Raw genomic sequence first — 14,495 nt, 5'->3', positions numbered from 1 at the left:
TTGCTTCTAAGAAGACTTTTCCATTTTTAAATTCCATGACCATAAATACACGCTGTCGAGTACATAGTCAACTAATTACTTTAAACAAAGTTTAAAAATAATATGAAAAATAATATATTTTTTATAAAATTACAACATATGCAGCCTAACCTATTAAAAAATGATAAATTACATCATAAATATACGTAGCATAACCTATTTAAAATAATAAGAGATATTATAACACAATTCTTTTATAACTATTTTATAACTCATTTTCAAACCACCAATAAAATATACAACTTTATTACAAATAAATCTTAATATTATAAAACTACGTTTTATTTCATGTAGAGTTGTAAATTAATTGTAAAAAAATTGTGAAGTTATCATTTTCTAATTATTAAATAGAAAATGATGAACTTATAACTCTTTTTCTAATTTTTATACAAGCATGTGTTAAAAAATAGATATTTTTATAAAACAACTTATAAAAATAACATCAATTTACATAAATACCTTCAATTTAACACATGATTATATAAAAATTGTAAAAAATAGTTGTAAGTTCATCATTACTTAAATCTACCACTTCCACCATTATTTAATATCTTATTATCAAGATTTTGACACGTATTTTCCAATTAAAAAAAATTAGTAGGTTAGGGTATTATTATCAGTTTTGATAGTTTAAAGTGTAATTCATTAAGGGTATGTTTGGTTAGGGAGGTAATTTGAGACTATTTCATTACTATTTATAAATTATTTATTATTTTTTTTATTATTTATTATTTCTAATTATTATTTATAGATTATCTGAAATTACCTCAAGATCGGAATGTAACCTAAATCAATTCAAAAAATTGTAATTCAAAGTATCTTAATATTTATCTTTTGCTCTGTACCCAAAAAAATATTTTTAGAAAAAAAATTATAGACAGAAATTAAAATAGACAAAATGCATAGTAGATAGATAAGTCGGCCAAAATGAAAATAAATAAATAAATAAAGACCGCAAGGAGAGGTATCTCTCTAGTCCTTCAAGTTGCGATATATAAACCATAGTCTGCGTTTATATAGCCTAATCCCTTCTGCGCTCTCTCTCTCTCTCTCTCTCTCTCTCTGACAAACCCTAGATCTCTGTAGAACATGTCTGGTATGTACGGACAAGAAGCCGGCGAGTCCGGCCCCCCTCCGCACTACGGAGCTACCGGCGGTGCTGGAGGATACGATGGGGGAGGCTATGGCGGTAGTGGCGGAGGATATGGTGGAAGTGGCGGCTCTGGTGGATACGGTGGGGGCGGTGCTGGTGGTGGTGCGGGAGGCTATGGAGGAGGAAATAGCGACGGTGGTTATGGCGGCCGTGGCGGCCGAGGGGGTGGAGGCGGATATGGTGGTCGAGGTACCTAAGTTGCCGTATCTTAGTCGCCTTTGTCTTTTTCTGATCGATTTGCTAGGGTAAGATTGTTTGCTTAAATTATTTATTGTCCGATTGGATCTTTGTTGCAGGCTATCCTGGAGGAGATCGTGGTGGCCGAGGCGGTGGAGGTGGTGGCCGAGGAGGAGGAGGTGGTGGTGGTGGACGTGGTGGGAGTGGCAGAGACGGAGATTGGCTTTGCCCTAATCCAGGGTGAGTTCTGTCTTTATCGGATTTGCTCTTCGTCTGTTCTCTCTTCCCGCGTGCTTTTTCTTGTTATTTTCGGTGTTAACGTTTGAACACTTGAACTTAAAACTGATTGTTACTGAAACTGGTTTACAATTTGTATATAGATGTGGGAACTTGAACTTTGCCAGAAGAACTGAATGTAACAAATGCGGTGCACCATCACCTGCGGGTGCAGGTGATCGTGGGGGTAGCGGAGGCGGTTACAATAGAGGTGGAAGTGGTGGTGGATATGGTGGTAGTCGAGGTGGTAATTATGGTGGTAGAAGCAGTGAATATAATGGAGGTAGAGGCGGTAATAATGATGGTAGAGGTGGGGGAGGCAATAGGGGTGGTTCATATGGAAAAGAAGAAGGTGTATATGGTCAGGCTCCTTCAGCAGCACCACAACCTTTTTATGGTGGGGCTGGTGGCAACCAGCCGCCACCTTACAATTCATATGGTGAGAACGCAAATTATGGAATGGATGCTGTTCCTCCGCCTACAAACTATGCTGGAGGGCCTACATCGTATGCACCATCTTATGGCGGCCCTCCTGTGGGTGGTTATGGTGGTGATGGTCCTGGAAATGTAAGAGGTGGCAGCCGTGGTGGCGCACCCGGTGGATACGATAGTGGACGTGGTGCTGGTGGTCGAGGTGGATATGGTGGTGCTCCTGCTGAGGCCCCTGCTGCTAAGGTGAAGCAGTGTGACGAGAATTGTGACGATACTTGTGACAATGCAAGAATCTACATATCAAATTTGCCACCAGACGTGACGACTGAAGAACTAAGGGAGCTCTTCGGAGGCATTGGACAAGTAATATCCCCATCCTTTCTTTTGAACTCCTTGAATTTAAGATTTTACTGTTTGTAAGTGGTGGATGATTCGGATCGTTCACCCTTTGCAAAAAAGGTTCAGGCAGCATTTCTTTTTGTCTACTTTTGGTGGTGTTTTAGGTTTTATATATTGTTTTTTATAAGTAGGTTTTATATATTGTTTTCAAAAAGCATAATTTACTCGAGTTTAATTAACTTTGTTGATATAGGGAATAAGAATAATAGTCCTTTTTTTGGGCAAAGGAAAAAAAATGCCAGGAAAGTTTTTCTTGTTAGGGTGCTGCTGCTTGGGTATAGCCATTAATCTCATAAAGCAAGGTAGCGCCCCAACACACGAGTTTAGTGAGATTCAGGCCTCGTTTGGGTACACAGATGAGATGAGATGAGAAATTTGTGAATAATAGTGAGATTGCTTGTGAATAGTAGTAAATTAAAATTGAAAAAGTGTTTGTGTTGAATGATGTTTGGATGTTGAGATGAGATGAGATAGGTTGAAACCATCTGTGGAACCAAATGGGGCCTCAAAGAAAATAATCTAGTAAACTTCCAAAAGAGTTCCATTCTTATTAAAAAAACATTTAAAACACTTACCTTCTTGGTGAACTTCCCCATATTACCTCCTCTGCATCAAACTGTAATGGAGATGGCAGGGCGAAGGAGTTTGTGTGACAGTTTGGTTAATTTCCTATTGATGGTAATGTTGGACTGGGATTGTAATGAATGATGATACATGCACTGTTTAGGTTGGAAGAATCAAGCAAAAACGGGGATATAAGGATCAATGGCCCTGGAATATAAAAATATATACAGATGAGACGGGAAATAACAAAGGTGATGCATGTTTGGCCTTTGAAGATCCATCCGCTGCACATTCAGCTGGAGGCTTTTTCAACGGTACTTACCATCTTCCATATTTAGCTTGTTCTTATAATTTTTTTAGAGTGTACTTCATGGAACTTGGTTGGCAGATTACGATATGAGGGGATATAAAATCAATGTTGTGATGGCAGAGAAGTCTGCACCAAAAGCTCCACCTAGCTTTGACCACCGGTATTTCCCTGGCCAATGTCCTCATTTTCTTTTAATTGTATATGTTGGTATTAGTGGTATTAGATGTCTTATGCAGTGACATGTTGCTTTTGAATCATCTACTTGCTGCTTGAGAAGTGTGTTGTTATATTTGCGTTTCAGTTTTTCTAATTCATTCTCCGCATTTTTTTGTAAATCTGTTGATGAGTCTTGGATTCCTTTTGTGATGAATGATGTGTATGGGTCTGTGAGTCTGTTTGTTGATTGTTGTGTTTGTCTTGCTAAGTTTATGTTGCTTTGTATGCATGCTTTTTCTCTGGGCTGGATTGCCAAACTTCCTATTGCTCAGCTAGTTTCATTTACTCTTTCTTGGAGAAGTGTTTATGTGGATGTTGGGATGTAAAAACTTGGGAAGTTTTTGGGGAGTGGTGAAGAAATGAAGTTGAGATGAAGTTTTATAGATTTTTGTGAAAGTTGCGGATCTCACCTTAAAAATATGTTTGAATAATGAATTTATGAGAAATACTTTATAAAAATTATTATTCAAATGAAAATTTAAAATTAAAAGCAAATAATAATAATAATAATAATTTAAGAGATTGAGGTGACCAATTGTGACCACCTACGGTCACCCAGAGGGTGGCCAGTTGTGGCACCCACATGGCCAGATTTGGGCCACTCATGAGGTGGCCACTGTCAGCCACACATTTTTTTTAATGCTATTTTAATTGAATAAGTGTGAATATTTTGAGATGAGGGGAGTGATTTTTTTTAGATATTTTTTAGTTTTGTATGTTTGCGGAAGTTGGGAAAAAGCTTCAACTGTATATGGAAAATGATTGTTGCCGAACATGGCCAATATTGCAATACTTGCTTGTTTTACTGAAGTTCTTGTTGTATGTCATTGTTAAGACTAAGGTTGCATTTGGATGTTGAGATGATCTCAGATTATTTGAGTTGATCTGTGAATATTAGTGTTTTGTGGGTCTCATTGAGATGTGTTTGAATGTAAATAGGTTGAGATATGTGTTTGAATGTATGAAGTCGGTTGAGATGGGTTTAACTTTTTTATGGGAAGTTGAAAAAGTAATGGGTTCCATTAATGGATTTCAACAACCAAACACACCCTAAGACTTTATACAGTTCCTTGTTGAACTCGCATGCTCCCAAGATTGGGCTCCACCGTTTTTATTTTTATTTTATAAGTAAGAGATCAATATTATATATATGAACGAAAGAGGCATAGCTTATGTACACGGGAAGTATACATAAGAACACCTAAATACATTCTAAGAGTGATAAATTAAAGACAAAAAATCATGAACATTGTCCCCATGCAATGCAATAGCGGAAAACCAGCGCATTAAAGTGTTTAACAAAAAATTCTTCATCTCGGCCATTGTGCATTCCTTGTCTTCAAAGTAACGCGCATTCATTTCCGTCCAAATGCACCACATGATGCACAATGGAATCATCTTCTAGAGTGCTGCCACTTGATGACAGCCTTGCATCTTTCTCCAACAACCCAACAAATCCACCACCCTCATAGGCATAACCCAAGCAACATCAACCGTTTGAAAGATCTCATCCCACAACACCCTTGTCACCCCACAATGTAGTAGTAGATGGTCCACAGGTTCTCCATTCTTTTTACACATGTAGTACCAATCCATCACTACACATCCTCTCTTCCTCAAGTTGTCCGTAGTCAATATCTTCCCGAGAGCTGCATTCCAAACAAAAAAGGCTACTTTAGAAGGCACACGGGACCTCCAAATCTTCTTCCAAGGGAATGGAGTATGCTCGTGATGTCAAGATGTTATAATACGCCTTAATTGTACATATCTTGTGATCATTAGACCTCCACTTCAATCTATCTCGCTGTGCTATAGGAGTCCCCATGGAATATAGTAGGCTGAAAAAGTCTGAAAATTTCCAATCATGAAAATCCCTAATAAAAAGAATATTCCATTGGTGCAAGCCATGAGAAAGTAGCTGCACATCCGCCACGGAAACCTCCCTGTTAAGTTGTTAACAGCAATACGATATAGGCCCGGAAAGCCCTTTCCAATGCTCGATCTCTACACCACACTTCCCGCTAGAAATTGATTTGACTGCCCTCACCAACTACAAAGCGTATGTGATTTGCAAAGCATGGCCACCCTTTCCTTATAAACTTCCATAAACCCACACCATAGCCCCCTCTCACTTCGCTGGAACACCAACCAACCCCAGCGACACCATATCTAGCGTCAATAATTTCCTTCCACAATGATCCCCCTTCTAAGTGATATCTCCAAAGCTATTCCCCAAAAGAGCTCTATTAAAAGTTATCAAGTTACACACTCCCAACCCCCCATTCACAATTGAGGCACAAACTGTCCTCCATCTAACTAGATGAAGGTTCTTTTCCTCCCCCAAGCCTCCCCAAAAGAACGCCCTAGAGAGTTTTTCCATTCTGTTCATTACCCCTGCAGGCATATGAAACAAGGATAAAAAATATTTGGGGAGGTTAGTGAGAGTACTCTTAATAAGAGTGAGGCGGCCCCCTTTTGATAAATACACCCATTTCCAACTAGCCAACCTTTTCTCTACCTTTTCCACCACTCCATCCTATATAGCTCTATTCTTGAAAGTTGCACCCAGCGGAAGCCCCAAATATTTCATTGGAAAAGAGGACACCTTACAATCCAGAAGGCTTGCTAAACTATGGATGTTAGAAACCGCATCCACAGGAACCATCTCAGACTTGCCAAGGTTCACCTTAAGCCCTGGCACTGCTTCAAAGCAAAGTAACAGTGCTCGCAAAGTTTGTGATATATACCACTTGAAGATTGTGATTTTTAAGCATGCAACTATATACGGGGCACATTGGAAAAAAAGACATATTAAGCTATAACTTATATGTTTTATAGAATGCTTTTTTTTTCATGTGGTCAATCAAGGAATAGAAGGTAGTGGCTCAGAATGTTTGTGAAACATACTAATAGATGAAAAATGGTCTTGGAATATATTTATTGTTGGAGAAACTCTAATAGAATCTTTGGCATTTTAGATTAGGGGTGATAGATGGTCTGGTCGGACCGACAGGACCGGACCGAGACTTAGACTGGTTGGTCCACATTTTAGAGGACCAAAAAGTTTTGGTCCGGTCCACGGTTTTTCCGGACCGGACCGGACCGAATGAAAAAAAAAAAAAATTTTATATATAATAATTGTACAATTAACAATATAAAATTTTAAATATATTATTAATACTTGTTAATATTCTATAAATTAACAATATTTTATATATATCTTCATCTAGCCTATCACTATTAACAATATAAATTTTAAATATGTTAGTAACACTTGTTAATATTCTATGAATTAAATAATATATAATATCAATTAGTTAATTATATAGTAATTATATAAATTAATAATATAATTTTCATCTAATTTATTGTCATTGACCATATAAAATATTTTTTTATTGAGTTTGTTACATAATTCACATTAATAAGTAACTTAATTTATTTAGTATTTTAAATAATTTTTTGTATTAATTATTTAAAAAAATAAAAAAATTAGGCCGGACCGATAAGCATTCGGTCTGGTCCGGAAAAATGATGGGTCCATCGCCGGACCGGACCGGACCATTTGCAGCCCTTTTTTAGATGAACAGAGTTTTTTTTCATTTGTCTTTTGTTGATTATGCTTATCTATATACCTTTATAGGCCACTCACCATGTACCTCTTTACTTATACATTTACGTATGCCCGTAGTATGCAAACTAAGTACCATGCTTCAAGTATTCAGATTTGTTGGTTGGTTTAGCATTCAAAGTTTGCTGTTTCTGTGTAGTGCTATCACTGACTTATCATATTTGCAACAGGGGTGGAGGTAGAGGTGGATATGGAGGAGATAGGCGCAGGGATAATTATAGAGACGGATCTGGACCTGACAGACATCAGCATGGTGGGAATCGATCGCGTCCTTATTAAGGAACCTCAGCATAAAGCATGTTTTGTAACTATGAATTATGGTCTGAGATTTTATTGTGTTCCTATGGCGGGATACTTGAACTGGAGACTAAGAGGTAGGTTGTTCACTTACTCTGAGCAAGACCTCTTCTCTCCTTTAACCCTCGTTCGCCGCTAACAGGAGGGGCTTTTATTTTTAGGCATGGGATTGATTTTAATTATGTGAATTTTTTATAGAGGCAAGTGGATAATCTCCAAATTGCTTGCTGCTAAGGTAGGTTGATATTTTCAGGTGAGTGCTGTTATTTAAAAATTGTGCTTTCATCATTTATTGGAATTTGAACGATGTGTCATGGATTTGCTTGCATCTAAGGGCATCGGTACAGGCATGTGAATGCATGGATATGTTGTTTATGCATGTCCTGCCTGGGTGAATAGTCATATATAAGTATGTTCTAGCTAAGAGAGAGTACTGGAATATAGATTTGTAGTTTGGGTGGGATTTGTCGTCTGCCCTTGCCCAGCTGGCTTGCTAAATGTGGCTCACGTTCCGTAGTTTTATGTTCAGTCGTAAAACTTGATCCATTAGTTTGAATTTTGGATCTGTTGGACTGTTTGAGTAAGAAGATTAATCACTTGCATTGTGGGGCATGTAGGTTTGGGGTTTTGCTTTTTTAGGGCAGATTCTTTAAAGGTTGTATTGCTTAACACACCTTTTTGTTCGCTCTATGGTTTTGGTTTGAAACCAGTATCGAATTTTTTTAGAGTGTTTAGATGGGATAGCCTGACAATGATAAAAGAAAGATGTATCTGTAATGAAGATGAACTAAAACGGAGCAATAATCCAATGACACTAGTATTGGTTAATGCAAACTTAAGAAGTGCAAAGTGCCAAAGGTTGAAGCGCTTCTCCTATCAAAAGCAAAGCACATTTACAAAAATGAAAATTAAGTTCGGTTTTCTGTAGCTTAATCAAGTTCGCTTTCTGTAGCTTTTTCCAGTGAGCTTAATTGCAAAAAAAGTGCTTTTGTAACTTTTTGAAAAAAAAAAATAAAATGAGTTCTAACTATTACCGTTTGCCTGTCCAATTAATTTTAGATTAAGTAGATGAGGAAGATGATGAGTGTTCAAATCTTTTGATGACTGATGATGATAGTCCTATGCTTTAATAATGAGGATGATTAGCTTAAAAAAAAAAAAAAATTTATGAAGGACCATTATATACTTCAGGATTGCATTCTATATTGGCACAGAAGTCAATATCTGCAATTTTTGTGCTTTTGTGGTCATTGCCTTGTGGGTATATTTTGATTCAAGCATGTACACGACTTTGATTATGGCTACCAAATCTCTTGAGTCCTTGATTTTGTATGTTTTATAAAGTTCTTATCTAAAAAAAAGTGTATGTTTTGTAAAGCATTGGAGATTTCTAAAATAAGCCGAGTTTAAACTGTATAATCAGTCAATCACTTGATTTTCATGTTGCAAATACTCTTTAACTAATTGAGTTAGCTAAATATATTACTATCTTAACTTTTTATTGTATTTATTAATATTTTGTTATAATATATGTTTTAAAGTGTATGCTTTAACTTCAATCATGCACGTGCTTGCAGTTTGTGTTTTGCGTCCATGTTCTAGGCAGTGTCTGGAATAATCTCCTTGAAAAGGTTGGATGGTTTATAGCATGACAGAGTGGCCTTGATGAAATTTTGACCGTTTATGGAAGCGTTAGTGGGTTCGTCTTGATTGTAGTTCGCCCGTCAGATTCTAGTTTTTATGCTTGTTATGTGCCTCGAGTGTCTTACACCGAACCTATTGACATCTTCAACTGTCCAATGATTTGCCTTGTCTTTATATAAACGTGTGAATCCATGAGATTACACTGAACCTAATGACATCTTCAACTGTTCAATGATTTGTCGTGCTCTTGAGGATTTGTTGTGCGCTTGAGGGTTTATGTTTTGATTGTCAGTTTGTCTGAACACAGAATGTCAATATTTAGGGATGTAGTTGGTATGCCCTTTTAAGTTATTGGTGAGGCTGCAGATCTTGATGCACCTCTCGAGTGGGGCTTTGGAGCTGTAAACTTAGAGATATTCTGGATTACCTGACAACGTTTTGGTGGATGGGGTGGTGTATCTGAGGTCTACTCTCCCAATGGTAGGCCAAAGGATCAATCTTTGGCTCTATTTGTGCATTGTTTTCATTGAAGTTACTTTTGCAAATATTCAAAATTACAATCTCCCTCTTCCAGGTTCCATATTTGTTCTATCTGAATGAGTTACCAGTTGTGTTATGGATCTTACTTCTTTAATTTCACCTTTTGATCCTGGAGTAATTACAAGTGTGGGAGGTTGTCATAGTGAAGGATAGTTGGAAGTAATGCTTGTTCTTTCGATTAAACAAGAAATTTAACTTTCTAGTTGCTGTCGGGGAGGTGATGCTGCCGATTGCGGTTTGGAATAGTGTAGTCAATCTGCTACCCACTTGATTTCACTTAGAAGCGTTTCTACTCGTAGATACATCTGTGGGGGAGGCTGAAGGACGTGCTCCAGGGAGCTGTATTTGTTGATTACTGCAACTTGCAGTTATTCCTTAGGAAAGAAATGTAATCAAGTAATGTACTTTTTGACATATTCTTGATTTGCTTCGAAAGTAGAGTATTCTTTCCATTTATAAGGTCGTAAATATCTTTCAGGAAAATATTCTTTCAAATGGCTTGTTCTGACGCCAATATCGGATGGGCTTTTAGGGGCTTAGATTTAGATGTCTCGAAAAACACCAAAAAAAAGAAAAAAGAAAAAAAGAAAAAAGAAGAAGCTGAAGACGCTATTGGGAAATGGACTGAGATGAGCGCTCATTTTGCTTCAGAGCCGAATAATTCTGCTATTCATGTATCGAGTACTTCTTCAAATGTTCTCTCTTCGGTAGGACTGAGCCGCTGAACCAAGTAAACTCATGTATGACAATTATGTCAATAAAATCCTCCATTTTTCAGTTTTGGTCTGGAACAAGTGTTCACACCATTTAGAACTTTGAAGGTCATGTAATAAGATTTAGACTCGTAGTATTTATTCTCTTCTTTGTTGACAATGACATTACGAACTTGTGATATTTGATTTTAAAAGTGAGATGGTGTGTGTGGCTGTGTAGCATGCTGAAAAAAACGACGTCGTGCTCATGTAGATTGTAGGCCCGAGTGTCGTCCCGGGCTGTGGTTGTACTCTACTGTTCTCTCGCTCGTCCATATCTCAGCTCCTGAGGTTTGGCCTGAAAAGAGAGTTTTTTCCTTTACTAACACGTGCAAACATGGCGTAATGAAAAGTTCAGACGTGTGGATAACAAATATAATAAAATATTCACATGATATAAATTGATTTAAAGAGATATTTTAAAATTTAAAATTTGTATTTTAAAAATTAAATATTATCATTTAAGTGATTTAGATAATGTGTTCTAAACAGACCTATTTGAAAATAGAATATTTGATGGGGAGAATTTTGCCAGTTTAATGTTTTAATGGTACCATATAGAAGCCTCATACTCTGCACACTACTTAAAAATTATGTGATTTTATTTTTGAGAATACCTGTAGACCAGTCAATTTGGTATTCTTCAATAAACAGCCCACCAATAGTTGGGCGTCACGTATACAATTTATTTTACTTAGTCTATATTTACCTACACCCGATGAGACCCACGATTTGCTATTCCCGTGCCTCACGTGCCTCACTTTTTCATCTTCCCCTCCATCCCATTCCCAAACGACGGAACTCGAATCTCATCACGACGGCAACTCGACCCCCCAACTGAGCTCAACCCAGACGGTGGCATGGAGGGAGCTCTATTTCCAGAGAAAACTTTGAGATCTTCACCCCTAAACCGAACTGATTTTCACTATTTTTCAAATTTACCCGTATTTTTTTTGGCTTCTTGATTTTGTCATACAACTTTCTCGTTTTCTTTGGCCTTTCAAATTTATGCATATAAGATATAATTTTTTGTTTGCCCCTTTCACAGTTTAAATAGAAAACGAGAATAAATTCTTAATGGGCGATGTTGTGTGAGATAGCTTATTTAAGTGTGAATTTGCTGCTTGGTTGTAAGTGTTAATGTAAAAGGGTGAAGAAGAAAGATGAGAAACTGATTGGAAGCCTCAGAAAACACGATGCACAGAAAGTGTTTGGTAAAAACTCTAAGAAGAAAAATTATGCTCAAAGTGGAGAAAATTTATGATCAAATTATCGGTTTGGCATTGTATTAGTGTTGCATGGGTCTATTAACAATCCAAGCGTGAATGTCAACGTGTTTATGTAGCACTAAGTGTAGGTGTTAATTAAGTCTCGTTTGGATTCAAAGATGAGTTGAGATGAGTTGTGAATAGTAGTGAGATGGGTTGTGAATAGTAGTGAGATTTGTGAGTTAAAGTTGCTGAATAGTAATGAATAGTAGTGAGATGAGTTGAGATGGGTTGAGATGAGTTGTGAATACAAACGAGATCTAAGTGTTGGTGTTAATGTAACAATCCAAGTCCTGCCAGTTTGTATACCATTGTACATGTTAATGTAAGTTTCTATACATGAAATGGTAGGGTAGCATTTTTTGTATACCATTGTACATATTAAAATTAGCATTGTTTTTTTGTTTGCACTGCTAGTTTTTTTTTTTTTTTGAAATGAAAATATTTTCATTGATATGGAGGATTAAACCATACAAGCTAAATTAGCCAAAGTTGAATTTTTGACCTTTGAATGGCCATCCTCTAACCAAAAATTGTCACTAAAATCAGAAATAGCTAGTTTAGCTGTGTGAGCAGCTCTGTTAACAGGTCTATGAACAAAAAGCAATTGCCAAGTTGGGTTGGAAACCAGAATCTGCCGTTGATCTTATTGAATGCTACATCAAAATTTACTTTGACAAAAGGCCAATTAGGGGCTTCCATGTCTGAGTTAGACCTCTCCTCATGCATTCTCCAGCTCGATTACTGCTAAAAGATATTTTTATAATTAATTTTACGTTTTCCTTTTTGTCATATGAGAGATGCCAGTTTTTTTTTTTTTGGCACCAACATGCTAATTTCTTTTATGCACCATCTGTTAGCATTGTTAAAATTAATGACTTTTGAATATGATGACAGTCAAGGAGAAGTTCAGGCTCTCATTCTGGTTCAAGTTCTTGGGCTGTAAGAGGGAAAGACAAAGGTAGGTTTGAGAGACCACTTTGTTATTGTGGTTGCCAAGCAAAGCTACATATTTCTGGAAAATCTAATAGTTTTGGTAGAAGATTTTACAATTGCCCAAACTATAAAATGGTTAAACAATGTGGATTTTTTGAGTTAATTAATCTTCAAAAAGAGCAAAACAACAGTTGTAAGACGGCCTTGGAGTTAGCTGAATGGAGGAATGACATGGTACTTAATAAGCGGCTACACATCGAAGAATCTAAATTTAAAGCAATGGAGAAGAAGTACAAGAGAGTCTTGAAAGTGTTAATCTTGTCATGGTTATTTTTTATAATAGTTTGTAGTGTAATTGCTATGTATCTAAAAAATTACAATGTATCTCAGTCAGTGCTACGACTCATGTAACCCGTTGTACTTTAATGTAATGACTACATGAATGACTACTCATCACAATATGTCCTAACAGTTGAATATTGCACTTCACAATATTTTCTCGAACTGAAATATTCAATTCTAGAGAAATACAAGATGGTTCCAATAGAAATACAAGATGTCTAGAAAAAAATACAATATAGTTCATTTTCCATATTTGATTACAATTAACAATATGGCTTCAAAAGCTTTCTTCAGCTGCCTCGAATACATAATTCAGCGTCTCCTCGTCTGACTCAAAACCCTTAGCTTCTTCTCGCCGTTCTCAAAAACCTTCCTGGACATATCACAAGGTCCTCAAATTTCTTATATTTCTAAAGCAATTAAGATATAGCTAAAGAGAAGAGAGAATATATCACATACAACATATATTCAAATTTGCACTATGAATCCAAGATATATTCCTAACCAACATGTAAATATATTTTACACTTTCTTTGCACCTCATGTTGTTTCTCCTTTTCTTTTCTTTTCTATTTCTGGCTCATGATGTTTTTCAAACTTCTAATACATGAGTGCATAAACACAAAAATGAAGACTTTTACAAATTGCATGAAAGTTTCTTTATGAATTTGAAACGTGATAGAATTAAATAAGTTTCTCCCTCAAAATAGAATTAAATAGTTATCTTCATTCATTGTAGGTATAATATATATGGAAGTACAAAATTATGTTCATGAGGAGGCCAATATGTCCCTTCCCTTGGGCAGGGCAGAGGAGCAAGTTGTGCAATGTAGGTGAGATAGTGCTGTCCTGGCATCAACATTGAGAAAAAAAATACAATATATAGTTCATTCTCAATTTTTTTTTCTTCAAACAAATCAACAATTTTTCGGACAGTAGTGTAAAGATTTATAAAGTAAAATCTTTAAACTGAAAGGCAAGCTAGATCCCCAAAATATAATGTAAAGTGAACTTTTTCAAACATTTTGTCAAACACTAGTAGTGTAAAGATTTATAATGTAAAAGAGGAGAAATACCTTAGCAACACCAAGGTCACTGGAGTTAACCATGAACAACTGTTAGTTGGTGACGAACTATGGTGGGCGACGGACGGATCAATGGCGGCGTAGTAGGCGACGAAATTAAAAATGGTGGACTGGTTTTTTATGAAGTCGGTGTTTGCGAAATCGGCCAAGGAAGACAATGACGACCTTCAGGTGGTGGACTGGTGGCAGTGGATGCTTGTGGTGGATGCTGGCGGTGGTGCTTTGCTAGGCGACACATGCGGGCATGAGTGTAGATGAAGTCATGCTTTGCTAGCAATTGAATTGTTTTACAATTCTATCCCGTGTGGATGAGTGTAACCTGATTATGGCGTTATTTCTAAGGTGGCGCCCAACTATTGGAGGGCTGTTAATTTGCCAAAAACAGACGGACCGCTTAGAAGCGGTTCTGTTTATTTTTTTTTATTTTTGTAAAA

General features: G+C 36.7%; 1 protein-coding gene across 5 annotated transcripts; it reads left to right on the top strand.

Annotated features, from left to right (window-relative positions):
* Positions 1-1,023: 1,023 nt before the first annotated feature.
* On the top strand, positions 1,024-10,130 carry LOC121240414 (transcription initiation factor TFIID subunit 15b). 5 transcript variants are annotated; one of them, XR_005935537.1, is made up of 8 exons: positions 1,024-1,381; positions 1,489-1,609; positions 1,750-2,440; positions 3,204-3,354; positions 3,429-3,510; positions 7,368-7,571; positions 7,693-7,729; positions 9,882-10,130. XR_005935537.1 is itself a non-coding variant. In XM_041137862.1 (6 exons), the coding sequence occupies exons 1-6, from the start codon at positions 1,129-1,131 to the stop codon at positions 7,474-7,476; spliced, it is 1,407 nt and encodes a 468-aa protein (XP_040993796.1). In that variant the 5' UTR covers positions 1,024-1,128; the 3' UTR covers positions 7,477-7,801. The 5 variants fall into 5 exon arrangements, 1 of the variants encoding a protein (XP_040993796.1); XR_005935536.1 differs by lacking the exon at positions 9,882-10,130 and adding an exon at positions 9,072-9,655; XR_005935534.1 differs by lacking the exon at positions 9,882-10,130 and adding an exon at positions 9,072-9,384 and having other exon boundaries at positions 7,693-7,747.
* Positions 10,131-14,495: the final 4,365 nt, after the last annotated feature.

Source organism: Juglans microcarpa x Juglans regia, chromosome 7S (assembly GCF_004785595.1).
Source record: "Juglans microcarpa x Juglans regia isolate MS1-56 chromosome 7S, Jm3101_v1.0, whole genome shotgun sequence".
Taxonomy (NCBI): Eukaryota; Viridiplantae; Streptophyta; class Magnoliopsida; order Fagales; family Juglandaceae; genus Juglans; species Juglans microcarpa x Juglans regia.
The sequence above is the reverse complement of the archived record's forward strand: the minus strand, read 5'-3'. Positions and strand labels throughout refer to the sequence as shown.